Source organism: Miniopterus schreibersii, assembly GCF_964146895.1.
Source record: "Miniopterus schreibersii genome assembly, chromosome: 1".
Lineage (NCBI taxonomy): Eukaryota > Metazoa > Chordata > Mammalia > Chiroptera > Miniopteridae > Miniopterus > Miniopterus schreibersii.
Window position 1 is genome coordinate 61,732,238 of NC_138101.1, and position 22,811 is coordinate 61,755,048.

The window sequence follows — 22,811 nt, forward strand, 5'->3', positions numbered from 1 at the left end:
TGGGAATCGAACCTCAAACCGTGACCGCCTGTTTCATGGGTTGATGCTCAACCAGTGAACCACACCAGCCAGCCTGTCTTACTTTATTGGTATTATCTGTTTACATATCTTTCTCTCTAACCAGGCTGCAATTTCATCAAGTCATAGGAATCTTGGACTCCTGAGTGCCGCACACAGAGTAGCTTCTTATTAAATGTCTATGGAAGTAAAGTGCACTGTTGCGCTTTTCTAGCTACATTTTTGCTAGTTTTCATTCATTTTGGGGTGCTTTTGTAAGGACCAGAGTAATTTTTCTCCCCATCTTTAACCTCATCAATCTCTGTTTTTTACAGAAAAAGCATACTTTTAGCGGGTAGCTGAATACAAATAGCATCTTAAAAAACAACAATTTTTTTTTTTTAAATCCTCACCAGAGGATATTTTTTCCATTGGTTTTGAGAGACAGTGGAAAGGAGAGAGAGAAAGAGAGAGAAACATCAATGTGAGAGAGACACACATCTATTGGTTGCCTCCTGCACCAGCCCTGACCAGGGCCAACGATTGAGTCTGCAACCAAGGTATGTGCCCTTGACTGCAATTGAACCCGGGACCCTTCAGTCCACCGGCCAAAGCTCAAACCACTGAGCCAAACCGGCTAGGGCAAAAACGGTAATTTTAAAAACCTAGTGATAACTTATTCATTACTTGTTACAGATATAAAAAAATATTGGAATTGACATAAATACCAATATATTAACATGTAAATATCTTCTTTTATCATAGACATCAAAATTTGAACAATTGACAGGAGCAACCTCACTTAAAGGGCATTTTTTTTTTTAAATAAAATGTTTTCTTTTTTTAAAAAAATTATGTCTTTATTGATTTCAGAGAGAGGAAGGGAGAAGGAGAGAGAGAGAGAGAGAAACATCAATGATAAGAGTCATCATTGATCGGCTGCCTCCTGCAAGCCCTTGACTGGGGATCAAGCCCACAACCCAGGCATGTGCCCTGACCGGGAATCAAACCTCGATCTCCTGGATCCTAGGTTGATGCTCAACCGCTGAGCCACGCCCGGCTGGGCTAAAGGCACTCTTTTAAAGTTACCCAATAAATAGTAACATCTACTAGAAAATAAAGGATTGCATTTTTTAATCAAGGGGTCAAAAAGAAATTACTTAGTAATGTGAGGTCTGAAAGATGGTTATTAAAATAGTTCATTACTTCAACAATGTTTTCAGGGTAGTGGGAAAATTCTCTCAGGGTTTTCCTTTCTTATGTTTTTCAAAGCAAATAGAAATTATAATATTTCATTCTCAATAGTATATTATGATTAAAAAAATCCAAATCTTAGTTCATTCATAGGGTTAGCTATGAGATGCCACATGATTTATGTGGCAAACAGCATTAGCACAAAGGCACAAGTTTCTTACCATCAAATCCATCTTCTTCCGACCCTAGTTCGTCATCTGAGCAGATGTTGAGGACATTTACCAGCATCTCAGTGACTAAAGGGAAAAAACAAACAAATAAAAGGAAGTCCAGACTTTCTATGATAACCTTAATTATTACTCTGGCATTTTTAATGAGCAAACTTAGCAATAACATTTCTTACTTAGTTTGTATGTATATAGGATCTCCTGTAAAGTACTTTCTATAAAATCCAGGTCATAAAAGATAAGAGGCTTTATGATTCTATGTAGACTCTTTATTTATAAAATTATTAGCTCATGCCTACAAAATTTAATGGTAAGGTTTACTGGCTATAGGTCATCAGACAACAGACAAATCAAATATGTGGATGTGAATATACTACCAATTTATAAGGAGACAATGCGTATACTATAAATCTATGAAGGAGGTTACTTTTAAATTTTTATTTTTATAATGAGATCTAGATCTGGACCAGATTACAAACTTCTGTTCATCAGGGAGTAAGTAAATGCTGGATCTCTTTTTTTTATTTTTTTAATTCTCCAGAGGCCCAGCACAGTGATAGGTATGTAATTTGTGTTTAATAAAATTTGTTGATTGATGAATAATCTGAACATTTAAATGTAGATATTGTTACATTTTATTATCCAAAAGACTTAAAAACTAAAGGTTAGGTTAAGTTTAATAAGAAATTTAGTTGAGTAAATAGATTATATAAAAGTGCTGTACACAGAAAATTAGTATTGCATCACTTTTACACTAATGTGCATGCTATTTATATTTAACATTTAAAAAAATTGGGTTGGGTTCTATCATGAATGTGAAAAGAAGCTTGTCCACTATTTCTTCAAGAGCTACTTTTTAAAATCAATGTTCTAGAATTGAAGATATATTATAAAGAGTAAAACTTCAGTGGTCCAGAGCATCAGTTTAATTATCAAAAGTGAATTATGTACATACTTATATTAATGTTCTTTTATCATAGATGTTCAGAATCCAAATAATTAATGGAAACAACTCAACTCAAGGGTGTTCAAAGGGTGCCCAGCAGTGGTCAGATCTGCACTGCTTCTGTCTCCAGAGGACACAATAGATGACACTAACCTCTGTGATCTGGTCAGTGAAGAAAGTGGTGACATGGAACAGAACTGGGAACATTTATCAAAGACTATTAAAATTTACTTTAGATTTAATCTGGTCTGCAAAGGAGACTTCTTTGTTGACAAATTCATAACTTCCTAGTCATTTTAGGGTATTTAAAGGAAAAAATACTGTAGGAAAATAAATATTACATAAATTAATGAATATAAATAAATATGTATTTCAGAAATGTGTGTACTTTTTCTCTATAATACCCTCAAAGGACATCGTTTTTCTGAAACATGTTCAATCTCAAATCTTTATCACGATGCTGTTCACCTTCTCATGGGATGTGTGAGATGATGCATGAACGAGCCAGTCTATCACCATTAGGCCTCCTGAACCTAGAGCTCAAGCTCGGGGGTGGCAGCCTTGTCTCAAAATTTTTGCTGAGGTTTAAGTCTAAATATAAAGACAAAACAAAGGGGGAAGGAAGGAAGGGAGGGAGGGAGGGAGGGAGGGAGGGAGGGAGGGAGGGAGGGAGGGAGGGAGGGAGGGAGGGAGGGAGGCCTGCCAGCCAATTTTGGAAAACTAGGGCAAGTTAATAGACAACTTTTTAAATGTAAATTTGTCTCACCTTGTAACACACTAATGGCCTCTATATTTTTAATAAACTATTTTTTTGTTGTTGTACACACAGTCCTTCAAAATATTGTAGTCATTAATCACTATTACATAATGATTACTCTTAATACCAGAAATGTGAAAAAGCATTATCGTAACCTTTTAATTTGATGACTACTTTGTAAAATAAAATAGTACCTTTAAATTATAATACAAAGAGATAAAAAAGGTAGTCATTATGACTTGAAGCCAGTTAAAAGGATGTTTGTTATTTCTGAGTTGTATTTTTCTGAGATTATACTAATTCTCCTAATATTCCTTATTTCTTTTGTTGCCCCTTAATTCATTCATTGTATTCTTTTAATAGGATACTCAATGATACTTTCAAATCATATTTCTCATGGTGCAGTTTATCAGTTTTATTGGTTAGGCCAGAGATTTTCAACCTTTTTTAATCTCATGGCACACATAAATTAATTACTAAAATTCTGTGGCACACCAAAAAATGTATTACATTTTTTGCCAATTTGACAAAAAAAAAAAAAAAAAAGGTATGATTTTGATTCATTCACACTGGATGGCTGTTGTTGTGTTGGCTGTTGTAATTTTTTTATTTGACCATCTAAAGGGAATGAGGTCAGTCCCCCTGATTAAACAGTTAGGTATTGCACACTTTAAACATTCTTGCGGCGCACCGGGTGAACATCGCTGGGTTAGGCTGGAGTGTTTCATGGTAAAATCGCCCCACCTCCCCTCCTTCCTACACCATTTCATTAAGGGCATTTCAGGGTCCACAACACACCTTTTTCCCCAACAAATGGCAGAGACCAAGTGAAAACATCCATGAAATTTGGAAGCCAGTATGGATGAGGAGAACAGTTGAATTGCCTGATATTCATGACGTTGTTCTCGTACTTCAATACTGCAGCTGAAAATGACAAAAAGGGCGATGTCAGATTCACAAGCACATATTTCTGCTTCTCCACATGGCTTTGGTTGACCAAGAAAATTCAACTATTTGAGTTAAGTTCCAAAACACCAAGGCAAATAACTTAATCATGCATGTTTACAGTACTCATAGCCTTAAACTTCACTCGGTGTAATACGTAACTGCACAATATATGAATATTAAATATGAAATGGTGTTGTATTTGGCAAATATTTATATAAAGTAGTTAATCAAATGTCTGTCAGGAACTAAATCCAAGAACATTCTGGTCTTACTTCATATCTGATGACACTAATAAAAGTGGCATAGCTAAGCCAGTTTGACATAATTTAATAACATCAAATATTTGAATAGAATATTTCTATTTTTTACAAGGCACACTTTTTCCCAGTAGAACTCACAATACTTATATAAAATAGTTTAAATTAGGTTGCGTTCTTGACTTAATAAAGTAAAAGTCTGGATTAAATTCTGCACAAAGGAACGTGCTGGTATCTGACTCCACCCTTGATTTCTGAAAAGTATGAACCATCCATAATTTAGGAAAATGAATCTGCCTTCTCACTCTGCTTTCCAGTGTAGGTTGGATATATCCTCACATAGTGGTCCTCTGAATTCAGAAATTCATTCTTTTTTTAAAAAATTGATTTTTTTAGAGAAAGAAAGGGAGAAAGAGAGAAGCATCCATGACATTGACCTGCTGCCTCCTGCATGCCCCCTACTGGGGACCTGGCATGTGCCCTGACCGGCAATCAAACCAGCAGCCTCTGTGCCCAGGAGGAAGCTCAACCAACTGAGCCACAGCGACCAGGGCCAGAAATTCATTCTCTAGCAACCCTGATACAGGATTAGCAGGGCTCAGTGAGTACTTTCAATGAAGGAAAAGCTACCTGTTTTAATGGGGTCATCTCTTCTATGAATAGACGATTTTAAGTTGTGGGAAATAGTCAAGCTGAGTTTAAAATGTTTGTACCACTCCCTGACCCTACTTCTGCTTTCAGGAAAGATACAGAACAAGTATACACCTGTTTCTAAATGACAGCTTTTTAAATATTAAGAACAATACTCTCATATCATACACCCTATCATGGCATAACCAATATCTTATTAATGGAAATTAATGAACAGATCCTAGATGATGTTATATGGCTTTTTTTCCCCTGTTTTTGTCTAGGGGTCTGAAATATAGAAAAATTAATTATTTCAGCACTTTTTAATTTTTAGACTGACTTATATAAGGGTATGTTGTAGCATGTGGCTATAGGAAAGAAAACAAAGGTAGCCCTTAATCCATTTTTGAAAAGCTACTGAAAGTTTATTGGGTTTGAGCTTTTACATTAAGGTCTGCACTAATATCACTTCTTACTTAATGATATATTTAAAAAAAAATTTGATTCCAGAGAGACAGAATATGAGAGAGAAACATCTATTGGCCACCACCTCCCATATGCACCCCAACCGGGGACTGAACTGGCCACCTTTTGGTGTACAGAATGACGCTCCAACCAACTGAGCCACACCAACCAGGGCACTTAAGATATCTTGAACATAACATTGCTTTCATAATTCTACATTTGCTCTTCTACCTGGGATATTTTCTCAGAAACCTCTGAATATCCAAATGCTTCCCATCCTTCGGTGTCGTTTAAACACTATCCCCTCAGTGAAATATCTTGTGATTTCTTCCAGTGACATAATCTTTCCTTCCTCTGAATTCCAAAAGCCCTTGACTTACACTTCTATGTTGCATTTATCATTCAGTTTTGCCCATAGCTATTCTATGTATATATGTAGACACCCAACATTTCTCTATTTCTTTAAGGACAAGTACCATACAACAGATTTTCTATTTCTCTGTGCTTCACAGACCTCCTTTTTAGCATAGATGCTCAGAAGCATCTTGCTATTTCCCCTACAATATTTTTCAAGAAGATTCTGCCTCATCCCTTTGACCCTTTCTCATGTGAGATGGCTTCTCAAGCCTTGAGCTCATCCTGCTCATCCCTGCTCATCAATGGCAATGCTGCTGTTAAACTGCGGTCCAGAACTAATATAATCTTCTTGGGGCATTTGATCAGTGCAGAGCATGGGAGGATAGACAGTTTTCTGTGATTTGGATACTACATATATTTTACTATAGCCTAATAATATGTGGAAGTTTTCAGCAGCTTGCAGTTAACTGAAATCACACTTGAGAACAGTAAGGTCTTTGCTTTGCATCGTGTTTCTGCCCGACCAATGGGGAATCACAGGAAACAATTAGACACTTTGGGACAAGAACCGCAGAGAGTGTAGCCAACGTTGATGTGAAGGGAGTTACTCTCCTCTCCCCACGGAGCTCTGAAGTCTGCATACATTTCTGCAGACCCATTCTTCTTCACTTTATGCTCTCCTTTGCGCCATGACATTTGGCCCAGGGACACATTCATATAGTATTAAAACACGTAAAATGAAAAACTCGTGGCCGATTACCACACCGGTGCTTCTGATCCACCAGATGGGAAAGAGGAATGATTTCCCGCCCTTGCTAAGTGCTGCCTGAACTATGGCTCCGTGGTAAAGGTCTCTACTATTTGGGAATACGGAATAGTCATAGCAGGAGCACACCCTCATACCTTCCAAAGAATATTTTAAGGTTCTAAGCTGTCTTTGCAAATAATAACTTGTCCTCTATGTTTCCCCCAGTTTTTATTAGCATAACGTTGGTACAGCAGGAGGAAGGAAAGTAAGTGTTGTAACTACTAGTGCCCTGCAGGAATGGGAGAGGCTTTAGATATTAAGAAATTTAATCCTGACTACAAATCTGAGGAGCAGGGGTTACTGCCCTTACATTACAGGCTGAGGAATTGAGGCTGAGAAAGGAAGTGACTTGCTGAAGGCCATGCGACCAGCAACTGGAAGAACTCACCCATATTTAAACTCAGCCTTTACTGACACCAGATTCACTGCTTCTCCACCCCACCCCCCTTCTGTCTCTCATAAATTATAAATGCATGGATTCTAGTCCTAGCTCTTATACTAATTTCACTTTCAGTATGGTCTTCATCATTGAAGACATTTTAGCTTTTGCCAAAATACATGTTTGAGAAAAATAAAATAGGACACAAATTCACAAGTGAGGGTAAGGATTGTCCAATAGCTAAAACAGTTGTTTGGTAGCTGGTGAGATAAAGCATTTATTCATTTGACCTTATTCAACACAACTTATCTGAGTGCCTACTAACAAAGTAGATACTGTTTTCAGATTTTGTTTTTGTTTATTAATAAATGTTAACAGTAGCTACATTTACTAGAATTTGCTATATACCAGGCACTGTATTTGGATCTACAAACAATCACAAATTTTCACAATATCCCACAAAAGTGGTTCTTATCATTTGCATTTTGAAAATAAGCAAAGAGAGAGGTAGTCTGCCCAAGGCCACACTTGAGAAGCAGCAAACCTCAGTTTGGGCCTGAACTAAACGTGCTGATCTTTCTAGCATTCCATGAGACTCTCACCCTAGCTGTATAAGTCATTCAAAGCCTATCAATTCTGACATGGATTCTCCTTCCACATTTTTTCTTTTGAAAAAAGAGTACTGGACCCTCTGGTGTGGCTCCGTGGTTAAGCATCGACTCACAAACCTGGAGGTCACGGTTTGATTCCCGATGAGGGCACAGGTTGCAGGCTCCTACTGGGGGCGTGCAGGAGGCAGCCGACTGAGGATCCTTTCCCATCGATATTTACATCTCTCTCTTCCTCTCTCCCTCTTTCCCTTCCTCTCTCTGAAATCAATTAAAAAAAAAAGAGTACTAGACTGGAAGGCCAAGAGCCCAGACTGCTAGATGGATTCTGTCATTAATTACTCAGGGGACCCAAGGTCACTAAATGTCTCTAGGTCTCAATTATCTCACCTAACTACATGGGTTTGTCTAGATAACTTATGACTTCTTCCAGGTCTGAGTGATGTTAATGAACTTCTGGAACAAAGATCTCATCATTAGTGTAATGATTGATTAATATTCTCAGTAATTTTAGAGGCTATTAATGGAACTTTTTTCTTACTTTATTATCGTTTAAAAAAACTAATTTAAAAATGCAAATACACCAACATGTATTCTTTTTTCTTCGGCAAAATAAAATATTCATGCAAAAATACCTCTCAAATAACCTAACATTAATAAGTTACTCATGAATTTTGATGTTTTGTATAACAAATATATATATTACAAAAATAAATGAAAAAAATTAAACCAAACAGTCCCAAATATCTACAGTCACGAAATTCACAGCTAACATTTCATCTTCCACATCCCACATCTTCCACCCCTGCCACCTGCCTGTGACTGTCACTGGGATTACAAACTCAACTGGAGCCCTAACAATGTGCTCTCCTCTGAAGTACTTGAAAGACGTTTATCTCCAGTGCAGTATAAATAATACAAATGGTTGTACTTCAAAAATCACTCAAGACCACCTCCTGAGACCTTGTCTGAGAAATAGAGAGATAAGAAAAGAACAAAGTCTCCCATCAAGGAACTCTTCTATTCCACATGACAACCTAGTGTCATTTAAGGATTGTATCAGAGACCCGGAGAAGGATTATGCCTTGTATATAGGCCTCATGCTAGTAATCATAATTTAGAGCAGACCAGACAGCACCAAAACAGAGGGTTTTCTGTTGTACATGCAGGTATGAGGAACAGTCTAAAGAAAATTTGGTATAATGGGAAGAATACTAATCCCTAAGAATCTGGAGGCCTGAGCGCCAGTTCTTCTCTGATGCCAAAGTTATGGGCTCAAAGTCATGCCATTTCTTGGTCCAATCATTTCACTGCACCTGTAGAACCCTCCACAAGCATGTCAGACCTGCTTATGTAGAAGGTACAAAGTCAGGGATCTCCTCCTACTTGGGAGCAGGGAAGGGCCATTGGGCCTCCACTGTTTCTAATGACACAGCTAGGCCCCCTGAACATAGAGAAACCCAAGGAATAGAATCTAATCTTATTCTATTCCTCTGTCTACCAAGCCATGCACTAGTGGCTAGGCCATATCTAAATCTGTAAATTAAAGGGGTCTCACCTACTTTAAAATTTGAAATTTTAATGAGACACAAAACCCCACATTTCATAAGAACTTGATAACATTTCCCAACATCTTTACAACTGCCATCAGGAGGGAAGCTGATGACAGGGCAATAGGTGACAAAAATAGAAAGATCAAAAGAGAGCTTCTAATTTAAGAGAAGTTGTCAAAATACTGCTAGCAAGATGCACTGACTAGCTCACCAAACCAAGAGCTCACCAAACCACAAGCTCAACACATTCCAAGTGGGTCAAGTGGGTGTCAAGGGGAATAAATAGCTCCTTTTCTGAAAGCCTTTAGGTTGGTAACTATAATGCACCCAGTATCCCTTGGCATTCTCAACATCACTAGGGCTGTTTTAACATAGGGGAGAGGAGTTCAAAAGAATGGAAATGACAAGTTTTACCCCTTTCTCACCCTTCTACTAACATTTTATCTCCTTAACTCCAACTGACTATCCATTCCCATCTTCAAAAGATGGGACCCAGGGGGTAGAAAAGAAACAAAGATGAGAGAAAAGCAAATGGGGGCACTACGAAATCATTATCATCTATGTGGAAATAGAAAACAAGGCATAATAGACCCAGGATGTATTTTCTTTTCAATTCTTTGACCTGCAGATACCCTAGCAGAAAAGCTAGCCTCAGTGTGTTCTCCTGGCAAAGTCCTCCCACCACAGAGGGAGGCACGATGGCTCAATAGGTAAAATTTTTGAGATGGGACCTATATGGTCATAATGTCCTTTGGCAGCACTTTAGGATTATGTTGGTACACTGCATGAAAGTGTTTTTGATTCTGGAAGAGATGCTATAATTTAAAAAAAATCTGTATTTTCCCATAAAAATTATCTCTTAGAGTATAATTTTCATTTTTCTGTGAAGATATATATGTATATTCACATATATACATAGTGTTTATAGTATATATTCTAGCATCTATGATCACAATCTAGGATTCCTTCCATTTCAAAATCTGACGTCTAACTTGTTTCCCTTTTTTTTTTATTCCTGCCCTGAATGTCCTCTACTTGCCTGATGGATTCTGTTTTCAAAAGATTCCTTTATTATTATTATTATTATTATTATTATTATTATAGATCTAGGTTAAGGAAAAATTATTAATTCATTAACTTGTAACTCACTTTTACTGCATAGCTTATGTTGTTTATAAAGATGGATTTCAGGCCTTCAATTTTTAGGTAATTTTGTCATAATGATATTCTTCAGTATAGGTTTCTTGAGAAATTTAACATTTTGATTGCTTGATTTGGTACATAACATAAGGTCTTCACAGGCAAATTCTCAGTAACTTCTATGTAATGACTGGGTTTCAACTAACCTGAACTATTTTATTATTAATGAATATAGACAGTAGGTATATCTAACTTCCTTGAAACTCTGAACTAATGATTTTGTATTTATCAAGATACACAAACATATATGTTACTATGAATCATCCTTTTACGCCTACACCTACCTCTTCCCCAGTCCTTTTACCTTGTAAAAGGCATCCTTCATGGCACCTATGCCACTGACACCTTCTTTAAGTTTGTTATGTTTCCTACATAAAATATGGATGATATTATCTTACATGAAGGAAAGAGTCAGTACCACATACTCTATTTACATTTACTAAACACATTATTACATAAAATATGGATGATATTATCTTACATGAAGGAAAGAGTCAGTACCACATACTCTATTTACATTTACTAAACACATTATTACCAACCTAAGACTTTAAAGGAAATATACCAAGTTACATCACTCAAGGTATCAATGATGATGACAATGGCATAGGAAATTATAATCACAGATCAATGCCACATAGTGAAGAGTACTGAATATAAAAGGCACTGAAAGAAGACACTGTTGACACGTCTTTGCAGTGAATTTTATTCGTTCATCTCAGGGGATTTTTCTGAAAACCAAACCAAGTTTCCTAATCTCAAGTTCTCTTTAGTCTTAAATGTCCACATAAATTTCTTTTCTACTACCTCATACTGAAAATAAAATGAGTAAATACTAAGAGTTTTGTTTACAGTTTATGCTGTGCTCCTTCATAAATTCTTATATTCTCTACTATTTCTTAGTAGACAGTTCTGTTTTATAATCACTATGAAAAATTATCTTCCTAGTGTGTGTAATTCTGCCAATATTTATCAGTCTAAAGACTAAAAATATTTATTAAATAAATGATGGAATTAATTTTTTTGGTGGTGTGTTATTTTATTGTTTTGTATTAGTAACAAAAAACCTACTTGGCCTATAATTTCTTAGCAAATATATATTTTCTATACTGAAATAAGAGATCTGGGCAAAGAGTTGCTCAAGACCAATTAGGAGGATCTTTAGATTCAAGATAATGGCAGAAAAAAAGTAAGAGTTGGGAAAACCACTGCCATTGGACAAAGTATTTGGATTAATTTTATCCAATTTTAGGCCTGTGTGACATTGATCTGTGATTATAATTAAGCAACTAGGATTACATTTATGCCTGTGGCTGTAACGACTGTAAAAATGCTTTAAAATATGCTTACGTCAATGCCCAAGGTTCTGTCCATGGTTAAGACAGGCCTAAGACTCTAGAGAAACTCTCCCTTGAGGTCAAGCCTGCACACCTATAGGGGGCAGTAAGCTTCTTCACATGCTGTAGAGAGAGAGGCAGGGACCGCTGCTCAGGATTGCCTGGGCACTGATTCTGCTCTCACATAGAAACACTCCCTTCCTCCATCTCCCTCTCCCACCAAGGATAGGGATCTGTTCTGGTTGGTTCTGCATTTGGCTCTGGAACCAGGTGGGTCCAAGGTATCTCTAAGTTTATTGCGGCTGTTATTGAATTGTGGAACAAGCTCCTAGTATGAAAGACCTGTTCAGAATGAGATTCTCAGGCCTGGCAACACCACGAAGTGTTGATGGTGTCACTGAGGGCCAAGCCCCTGCTGGAAGTCAGGGGGTCTAAAGCAAGCTGGCTTGGGATATGCTGCATTTGCTCCTAGATGTGCACACCACGACTGCCAATACGGTTTTCATCTTAGTTCACTGTATCAGCAATTCAACCCTCTCTTACAGTGGTATCTTTCTGTCAAGCCATAAACCATCTCTCTGTTTATAAATGCTATCTTCCCAAAACCCCTGACTACTTTTTCATTAGAAAATATTTGAGGATGTTGAAAATGTCAAGTTTGGGTAAGACTAAAATGATTCTGACACATAATTCTATCATGTTGCCTTGTTTAAAAGTCTAAAACATCAAAATACATTTTTCTCTACCAAAAAGGGTAGATGTTTGCATCTCAGAATTTTAGCAAATGACGCTTTTCTACCTCCTCTCTCTTCCTTAATCTACCTTAATACTGATTTTTTTTCTTGGTTGTCATTTTAATTTTTGGTCTTGATTGCTAAATTTGTTAGCCATTAGATTTTCTTCTCAAATCCAAAATACATTTATTTAATAATTTACTTAATTACTTAATTTTACTTTCAGCAGCTTTTCCTGCAACTGAGTTATATACCCCTGGAAGATATATTTCTCTACATCTATGTCATATATCCATTCACTCATCCACTCACCCACCCATATGACAATTCCTCTAAACTATAGCAAACTGGAACCACATAATACCTACCACAATTTACTTTAGATTTTCTTGAAGCACAGGTATATCAGAGGGGAAAAAAGGATTTAACTGTTTACATCAGGGTTTAAAATACATTTTCCCAGAGGTTCATTATAGTTTTCAGCCAAACCAAAAACTTTAAAGCACAGTACTCATCTGCCACTGTGCTTCTCGATACTGAAAGATTTTACCCTACCATTGCTTAAATGTCACTTCTTCAGGTAAGCTTTTTTTTTGTCCCCAAAGACTAATTTCTACCCTCATTTCATAGCATTCTTTTCTCTGTAGCATTTTCCAAATATATTTCAATAACTGCTAGTGGAATTATTTACTTAATGTCTATCACTCTGCCAGATTATAAACCCACTAGGGCAAAGACCCTGTCCATCTATTTCATATCCCAGCACCTACACAGTGCCTGGTATATAGTAAGTTCTCAGCAAAGGTGTGTTGCATGAGTGAGTGGATGGGGTTATAGGTGCTGAATTATTAAGATGGAGGAGGTAGGATTGGGGGGCAGTGTGGAATACATTTCATTACTCCACTTTCTTTCTATTTGGCAGGTTTGGGTAATTATGAAATAGCTTTTCCCTCAGGGCTACAGGTTCACAGGAGAAAAACAATTCAAATGTGCCAATTGCTCTGCAAATGTTTAACTCCAATTTGGAAAGGATATAGGGCAGTGATTTAAAGTGAGATAAAGCTCTGAGAGGGTACTCTTGGGCACTGTCTTGCTATCAATTCCCAGAAAGAAAATGCTTCAATCGATGCCTCCATTGACTGCCTGCTATGTATAAGGCATGCTACTTGGCTTTACCATGTGTATCAAAAAGCCTCTGCTTCAAATGAATGATAATCTCATCAGGAAGTCACAGGAATGCTAACTCTAGGAAAAGCTAACTAGAAAAAAAACATTAAATGGTAAGGGCAAATGACTGGTTCTGCAGGCATTCTGGGAAGGACTATCAAGAGTCTTTAGGGCAACACAGACTGAAATGGGTTTAGTCTACTTCGATAGGGGGAGAGGAGTGAGTGAGACAAGTGTTCCAGATGGAAAAAAATGTATGTCAAAGATGCAGGAAAGGGAAAGCCAAGAGCTGTTCAGGGCAGTGAGCAGAACAACTTGGCTAATGTAAAGGGTTCATCCAGAGAGAAGCAGAAAGGTAGCTCAACCCATCGAGTGAAATTATAGCTAAGAAGCTGGGAAGGAGGGCTATTCTGCCAGGAGTTTCTGTGAAGCCCCACACTGACAAGTGGCATAGTGAGTGTCACCATGGCTGTGGGCCCCAGGCTCTTGAAACCTTGTGTGCTTAATTTCCATTTGTTACAGGAAAAACAAAAGATGGAAGAGGGATAGGATTACCAAACCAACCAGAGGCGGCCTGAACCAAGACGGTGCTGAATCTGACCTCCAGGAGACCTTGAACCTCAACAGACCCTGAACCTCATTATACCCCAATTATAATATATTAGCATGCTAAATGACACGACCTTGGGCACCTGGACAGATCCGACATGGACCATATAAGTAAAGAAAAGGGGTGGCACTCTAATTCCTGGAAGAGACCAGCTTATCCCCCAAAAAACTAACACATAAGCCTCCCCTCATTACACTGCCCCCGTCATAATCCACTCCCCAGGCTTCTCTAGAAGGAGAAGCTGATCTGTGAGTCTGACTCCCTCTTCTCCATCTTCTGGCTACTGAATACAGCTTGTGCTGCTGAATGCTCAGCTTCAGTTTCCTTTTTGACTCCCCACCCCCAAAAAAAGAACCCTTGAAAGGACAGAGGGTCCTTTCCAGGGACCAGATCCCCACAGAGGGAGCCTGGATGATCTACATTGGTAACAATATAAAATACTCAATGATGATATCTTAATACTGCAGAGCATTATTTTCAAAGCAATTTCATCCGTTATTTACAAAATAATTTTTTCTCATTTTACAGAGTTGCCACCGCATGCCAATAACATTAGATGAGTTAGTGTTTAATGGCCGAGCTGTAATTCAAATGTACATCCTCTGTCCTGGCACCTTGCAGGAGGTAAGCAGGAGTTGTCAGGCTGAGGAATCAGTGAGACCGGGAAAGATAACAGCTGAGTGGACTAATGTGGGCCACACTAAGGGATGGGACACTTACAGTCAGAACTTCCTGAAAGCTGCCTTTAGTTGCAGGCAAGTATGACCAATGAATCAGAATTACTGTGCATTTAAGCATGAGGCTGATCATAAAACTATTACTGGTTTTAAGATAGCAGAATACACCCATTATTCTCATTCTTTTGTTTTGCCAGAAAGCTATTACTTAATCTACAGGAGCTTTAAAAATCAAATTGCACTGTAACTATTAGGTTATAATTCCAGAGACCTGTATAGTCTCCTATTTCTAAGACTCAAATGGTTAACTCAGAGACTCTTCACTTTATCTTCCCATTTACGGTCCTGAAGGTGCCTGCAACCCAGCTTTGTTGCACTGTCTTTTAAAATTCTCGTTAACATTTATTTTATTCAAATGCAGTAATCCTCACTTCTGCAGTGAATAACTGGCTCCCACTCCCACACACTGTACACTGTGTTAGCCTAACAGCTTTAAATGCTTCAGAAACTTCACACAAAAGCCTTTTGAAATTATGCTCAAACTGAAGAACATATCTTTCTTCTTCCTATCAGTTTATTTTTTTCCCCTCACAAGGATTTTTTCTTTTATGGAAAGGTCCCCAAAATGAAAAGCTCCTGCTTACTTTCTGAGACATTATGATCTACCCCAAAGTCAAGAGAACACAGTGAAAGAACCACAGAACCTCGAAGCTAGCAATGCACCGAGGGCTATTGGTTTTTTCAGGCCTCCCCTTGTTCAGTCAGGACCATAGAAGCAACGCCTGCTGCATGCAGGCGACAGCTGTGGGTCTCAAGCAAAACTGCGTTACCCAGCAGGACGATGAAAGGAAAAGCTCCGAGTCTGTTCTTACGGAGTAAAATCCCAACTTTCTTTATTTTAACTGCTTGATCTTTTAGTTGTTAAAAACTTGTAAGGCCCTGGCTGGTGTGGCTCAGTTGGCTGCAGTGTCATCCTGTACTACAGGGTCATGGGCTCGACTGCCGGGCAGGGCACATACCCAAGCCGCGGGCTCGATCCCTGGTCAGGGAGCCTGCAGGAGGAAACCGATCTATGTTTCTCTCTCTAAATTCAAAAAAACATATCCTCAGGCGAGGATTAAAAGACAAAAATACTTCTATACTTGTAAGTATAGTACATGGTACTTAGTAGTTGGTCTCTGTCAAGGAAATTACTTGTTTGGGCACTCCCTTCACTGGGATTCATAGAAAAAAATATTTTAATAACATAAAACAATAAAAACCTTAGTGTGCATATTTTTATATAGTTTTGGTAAATAAAAGGACCATGGTGGGACATGCCAGGTGACCTCCTGAGTTCCAGCATTCACTGCAAGTAACAGGGGGAACTCTCTGGTATAAGGCGAGGAAGCCTCATCTCATCAAAGGGAATTAGCTCTTACTGGTCTTATACAAAAGGCTTCAAGACTGAGACTTTGTCTGGGGAAAAAGTGGTTGCTGCTTAAAAGTAAAAAAGTTTCAAAAACACTGGCTTTGACTTTTTATTCTTCCTCTTTCTAAGCAAATGTTAATCATTTTTTTAATGTCCTCAGGGAGAAGAGGAGGAATTGAAACCGAGAGTCCTTATGACTTTGATTAAATTTAGTTTTAAATCCTAGCTCTAGAAATTACATCTCTCTCTCCCTCTCTCTCTCTTCCTCTTTCTCCACCTCTGAGACGTAGCCTTTCCTTTCCCCAGGCTAATCAGCAACCCCCGAGGCAGCAGAAGCCAGCAGCCAGAACACCTGACCAGTGGTCACAAGGTCTGGACCTCTGGCAGGCTAAAGATAACATTTCGACCTAAATTATGTTTCAGTTCCTGAGCCCTAAGGTGAAACACCCTCCTGGCTGTGTTCCCATGAGTCTGGGCTGAGGGAAACCGGAAAAGACCTCAGAGCTGTCCTCAAAACCTGAAGAAATAATTTCTGACCCTTTCCTCAACTCTGACCAGTCACCTCCCAGCATGACCCCGAACTCCCAACCCACAAAGAATTGTGATTTTGTCTTCTGTAATCTGCAGCCTACACAAGCCATCAGGGAGTCAGGTCTCTGGAGCATTAGCTTCCTGCTCCCCTGGATGGCGCCATTCATCAACAAAATAGCCAATCTCTCTGCACTGCAACTCTCAGGGTCTGGTGTTTGGCTCTGCTGGTGTGGGGTGGACAAACTCTACACGGATCATATTTTACCTTAAACAAGGTCTTTTCTGACCATTTTAGAAAATTACCCCTTGTCAAATATACTTAGTGTTCGAATCTCTTACTTTATACATAATCTGATTGCATTTTATATTTTTATTCAATCGCCCAAATGTCTTATTTTGTCAACTGGCTTATGAGTCCTTGGTATGCTGAGAACATGTTTTCTTTTACTTTGCATGCTTTTGGCTAGAGAGTACTAAAGGCAGCATTTCTTTTATAGGAACTAAGGAACTAGAAAAGGGGGGCAACTGTCCTTGCCCCTGGCACCCACGATTGGGACAGAGACTGTACTGTGCCTACTGATAACCACATTCCTTGGCCTCAGAGGAGGGCCCGAGTCAAAATGACTGTGTAAGAGATTGCGAGGCCGCAGCCAACTCCAGCCAGCAGGCGTCACCCTCTGGGCTATGGGGGGAGGAAGGGGAGAGTCACTCTGTAGGACAAAGCAGAGGTGTCTGGGGAGAGGCGAGGATCAGGAAGACATGTGGCAGCACTGTACTGCGTGAGGTTTGCCTTCTGGAGCAGGTTCCCTGACAGACCCAGAAGGTCTAGGGGTCGGGGTCCAGCCAGAGCAGGTGGAGGTGAGAGGTGCTACGAGGAAATTACAGGCAAAAAGGGAGGCCTGCTTCCCACAGGGAGCTCGGAAAGAAGACAAAAACAAAGACAACTAACAATTCCTAAGGGTTGAGGGCACAGAACAGGCGTTTGGTTATCAAGGTGGCCAAGGCCTGCCTCCGGCATCTGGATCCAGCCTGTGACAGGAAGCACCTGTCACCACTCGGGCAGGGGAATGGCTCCTACTCCCAGGTGTTCAGACTGGTTTAGCAACAGGGCTGCCTTTTCCTGCCTCTCCTGGACTATATCTCAACTCTCAAATATTACTTGCTTGCTTTTTTTCTTTCTGTTTCCATTTCTCTTAATCTCAGAAAGCCAAACTCGGACATGCCACCAGTGTACTTCCCAGATCAGCTGCGAGTAAGTGGCTTTTCACATTTTATCACCCATCCTGCCACACCTATAACACTTCTGTCATTTCTGAATAAAGAGATTACGTCAGTGAAGGAAGATAAATGTGTCCCTTGCTCGTCCCTGAAGTCAGGGACTACGGCCCTCTTGTTTCCTGGGCTCTTCCAGGCACACAAGGTGTGGCATTTCAGAAAGGAAGTGGCCGATGCCAAACTAGCACACCGGGGGCCGAGCCCCGCTCATCACTGCCTAACCGAGGGACCCGGGCAAGGCAATTAACCAGAGGCCCACTCCGCAGAATAAGAGGAGGTGGGGGGCTAGTGGTACTTACTTTGAAGTTTAATACAATTTCTTTAAAAATAAATGAATATTTCCTTTCCTAGCATAGGATTTGACTCATGGTAGGTTCTCAATACATGCAATTTGAATCTGAATTTCAAGCTATAGGTTATTTATGCTTATTTTCCTTGATTCTATACATGCACAATCACAGTATTCTTATTTAAATCCACATCCTTCTTAAGGGAGATGATTTTGGATTACTGCCAATCAAAATTTCTTTTAAAGCCTATAATCTACCAGAGCTGTCGCTGTCAACCCTGCTATACACTAGATAGAAGTGCCTGGAGAACAGTGAAAAAAATAACAGCGCTTGGGCCCCACCTCTGACCAATTACCTCTGGAGATACTCACAAAATTTGCATCAAACAATACATGAAAAAGTAAAGGAAAAAAGATGGTTAAAATGCTTTACCGAAATCAAGCCAAAATAAAAAAGCTGAAGAATTATTATACATGTTATAGAAGACCACGAGAGGGATTCAGAACCACTTACCTTTGTTATTGTATACATCTAAGTAATTTGGTGCTGAGAAAATCGTAATTAGAGAAGGGAAGCCTGTTGTCTGGCTTTTCCTGTACATGCGATACCTACAAACAATGAGTACAAATTAGAGCAAGTAGGGAAAACCGGTGGTATCAAATTATTGACTTATATATACAAAGTTAAAATTCAGTTTTATCATTCAAAGAGAATTTGATTATATAACATTAAATAAAATTTTCTCTCTGAAGTCTCTTTACAATGACTTCACTTCAGAGGTGAGAATAGAAACATACACTCAGATGTAAAATTTGGAAATTAGTTTTTCCTAAGTCCGGCAGACCCAGTGGAGGGTAGAATTCAGTGAAAATTCATTTCCATGTGTTCAACAGGGAAGATGGATGCTACTTTTTTGCCGTCTACCTACCATGTTTTTCATAAGCCTGCCAATATTTTTGACATAAAAGGACTCAATAAGCAAAGCAATATATAAATCTTTTCCATTAATAGCACGCTGGTTACTCTATCTATCTACAATACTCTGTTACAGTTACAGTTCCCCTTTTTGCCTAAACCAAGTGATTTGCTTTTCAAAGAAAGTTTGGTAAAATCTATGATTTTATGAATTAAAATTGTTTCTACTTTAGAGTTTATTTATTACCAGTCTCATGTGGTGTGTGCAGGTCAAAGATTATTGTTTTAGCAGGGTGATATTTAATCAATCAGGAATGAAACAGAACATTTGCAAGACATTTGGAAATAAACCAACAATCAAGTTTCTTTTCTTCTACTAAGACAAAAATAGAACTCTAGTCCTCAAATAATCAAAAGATACAGGAGACTGGCTCTTTTCCAGCAAGGTGAAAAGGTATTTCACGACTTCTATGTAACAGATTTTAGGAATATCAGTATAGAAACATTCCTGTATAGCACATAACAAAATTGTCTCATTCCTTGGGTATTCTGTGTTATTTCTGGCATGCCTAATTTAGCTGGGTTCCCAAGGTGCCTCAAATAGTACCTTTAGATAGATAAGTAGCCACCTTAAAACTTATAATTTTACAAATATTTTAGACACTACTTTTCCCAGAAGAAAATATTCCCTTAGAACTCTTTTGAAGTGTTTTTATGGACTCTGAGAAGATATGATGTGAACGTTGAGAAGGAATTTAGTGGCTGAAGTGGGTTCCCTATGGTCAACCGAGGGCCCAAATTTTAGGAATAATAAGATCCTAGTGGTCATTTGCTGACAGGGACTTCTCGCGTATCCCAGTTAGAACCTCAGAGGCAACTCCTGGCTTCCACACTATGCCCTGCTGATTTGGCCCTCTGAGTCAACAACTGCAGGGAAACCCTGTTTTTGTCTCCACCGAGGACTGAGACCTGCCCTGTCAATCAGAATCACTCAATTGGGGTACCTCACTTACATAAAGCGGACCTAACTGAGAACGCAGATAGGAACTCTGCCTATAAAAGGAGGCCTCCCCTCTGTCTCAGTGGGACACAAATTAGGCTGCTATCTGAATCTGTGTCTCCTGGGCTGCAGCTCCTATTGCTCAAATAAGTGCTTATTATTCTTTATTACAGTCTAAAATTACTTTTGGTTTACATTCTAGAAATATTTATCCTGCTTACAGGACTGTGTTTTGGGGGAAAAATTCAAAATGTGAAAGATAGTACCACTCTTAATCCTAGTACGTTGACTTTGTAAACCAGGGCTGGCTACGACAGCAAATAAAAAAGAAGCTGGATGACATGATCTCAATTTTCCCCAATGAATCAATCAACTGCTCATTTTAAACAGAGTTGTTGATTTTAACTGGTGCACTTAACATATTTTCAAATAAGCAGATGATTTCAGGTTCATAGTGGGGTTAAGATACATCTGCCTCAAAAGCACAGTTGGGACACTCAGCCACAAAAAGCACGGTGATGCCAATGCCCTTCTAAAAGAAAAAAATTACTTAAGGATATGATTGGTTGGGTATGCCAACAGAGATTACTTCAAACATCAGCAACAACAGCACAGGGGATGTAATATTGAATCGGTTTACACCTATTGATTGATTGCTTGAAAAAAGCTAATTTTGAAAAGAAGTTAGGCTCTGCCTTAATTCAGGATCATCACAGACATAGGCTTCCTTCAGAATGCTGGAACCTACATTCCCAATTTCAGCACACGGGTTATGAAAATAACTGTTCCTCCATTTCAGAAAATTCAGAGCCTGAAGGGACGAGTTTAAGCATTTAAAGGCAAATGCTACTTTTCAGTGGGGCCCACCACTTGGAAGGGTACTGGACTTCCAATCCTAAAATTAATTACACCTATTTTTCCCTAATGCAGATTTAATGCACCAGCAAAGTCATTATCTGATATTTCTTAGTTTTCTAAACACTTAAAATTGGTTTATGTGTTAAAATTTACCAGGTATTATAAAACCATGTTAAGCAATTATTAGTCAGAATATAAGCTTTCCCCCATCATTTAAATGTTTTTGTCCGTTAAAACTCTAGAGGGCCTGGCTGGGCGTGGCTCAGCAGTTGAGCGTTCACCTGGGATCCAGGCGATTGCGGGCATATGCCCGGGTTGCGGGCTCGACCCCCAGTTGGGGGCGTGCAGGAGGCAGCCGATCAATGACTCTCTCATCATGGATGTTTCTATCTCTCTCTCTCCCTTTCCTTGCCTCTTTCTGAAATCAATAAAGATATATTTAAAAAAAAAAAAAAACACACACAAAACTCTAGAGGGACCAGGAATGACATTCTTTAAACAAGAGTACAACATGCAATATCTATTAAATATTTATGTGTGATTCTCATTCACATTGCCAACCAGGATGTGAATGGTAATTTACACACTTCTGGGACAGTGGTAAGAGTAGGAAACGAGGAAGGGCCCTTACGGTGTTTAGGGAAGCCAGCTGAAAATTTTACCTGTTCAAGCTAAAAATGGAAGAGCTTTAAAGGGGACTTTACAATACACCTGCAGCCACTCATTCCCCGGGACCCTGCCCTATTGGTGTCATCAGGAGACAATTTTAAGACTGAGTTCCTTCAGGGAAAAAGCCTGGCAAAGGGAACCCCCACAGCCTGAGCAGAGGGAGGGAGACGTGACAAAGGGACAAGGAGTGTGTGGTTTTCATAAACCCACAAAACTGCTCACCCTGCATCCTGGGCTTCATGGGCTCGGAGTATAGATAACAAGTTATTGTGCTGTAAGAATTCACAAACAGCCGGGTAACTGCCAGAGACAAAAAGAGAAGCATCTGTTATGAAATCATTAACAGGAGCAAATTTACCTGTAACATCAGACCTATGTGATTTGATCCAACATAATCAAACATACATCATTCATGAAGCAAGCCTCTAAGGATAGGTTTTCCCCTGTGGCAGAAAAAGCACCTACAGCTGCATTGTTTATGTAATCAGAAAGGGCTGGAGGTGTATGAATTGGAAAAAGAATGCAGGCTATTACATAACAACACTAGAAAAGTGTCCACTAGGAGAGAAAATCAATATTATCAAGTCTACCTTTAAACACAAAGTGAGCAGAACCATAAATATGACATGAGGGTGGAATTTAAAATATAAACCTCAATTTTCTCCAATGCAGCCCTATTTGTACTTGCCTGAGTGCTCCACAGGGAGGACTGAGTTAGAGAATCAGGAGAGGAAGTCTTCTGGGAAATCAAGTTTTCAACTTATATATGATTATATTAACTGGCTATATCATTAAAAATCTAAACAGGATTATAATTCACAAACTTTTAAAATGTGTACCTTACCTAGATCAACAGAGCTTTATCTTAAATCTTATTCTTTATCTTGACTTAATAAAAATATCTAGCCCAGCCGGACGTGGCTCAACGGTTGAGCATCGACCTAGGATCCAGGCGATCAGGGTTCGATTCCCAGTCAGGGCACATGCCCGGGTTGCGGGTTTGATCAATGA

At 39.0% G+C, this 22,811-nt stretch overlaps 1 protein-coding gene across 2 annotated transcripts in view; it reads right to left on the minus strand.

Moving 5' to 3' along the window:
- PPP3CA (protein phosphatase 3 catalytic subunit alpha) overlaps window positions 1-22,811 on the minus strand; it is a 287,960-nt gene that overhangs the window by 34,101 nt on the left and 231,048 nt on the right. For both annotated transcript variants that reach the window (XM_081118962.1, XM_081118961.1), the window contains exons 7-10: window positions 22,023-22,100; window positions 18,872-18,966; window positions 3,920-4,045; window positions 1,413-1,487 (exon numbers count right to left, since the gene is read on the minus strand). In XM_081118962.1, the coding sequence (XP_080975088.1) occupies window positions 1,413-1,487; window positions 3,920-4,045; window positions 18,872-18,966; window positions 22,023-22,100 (374 nt within the window). The remainder of the gene's footprint in view (window positions 1-1,412; window positions 1,488-3,919; window positions 4,046-18,871; window positions 18,967-22,022; window positions 22,101-22,811) is intronic.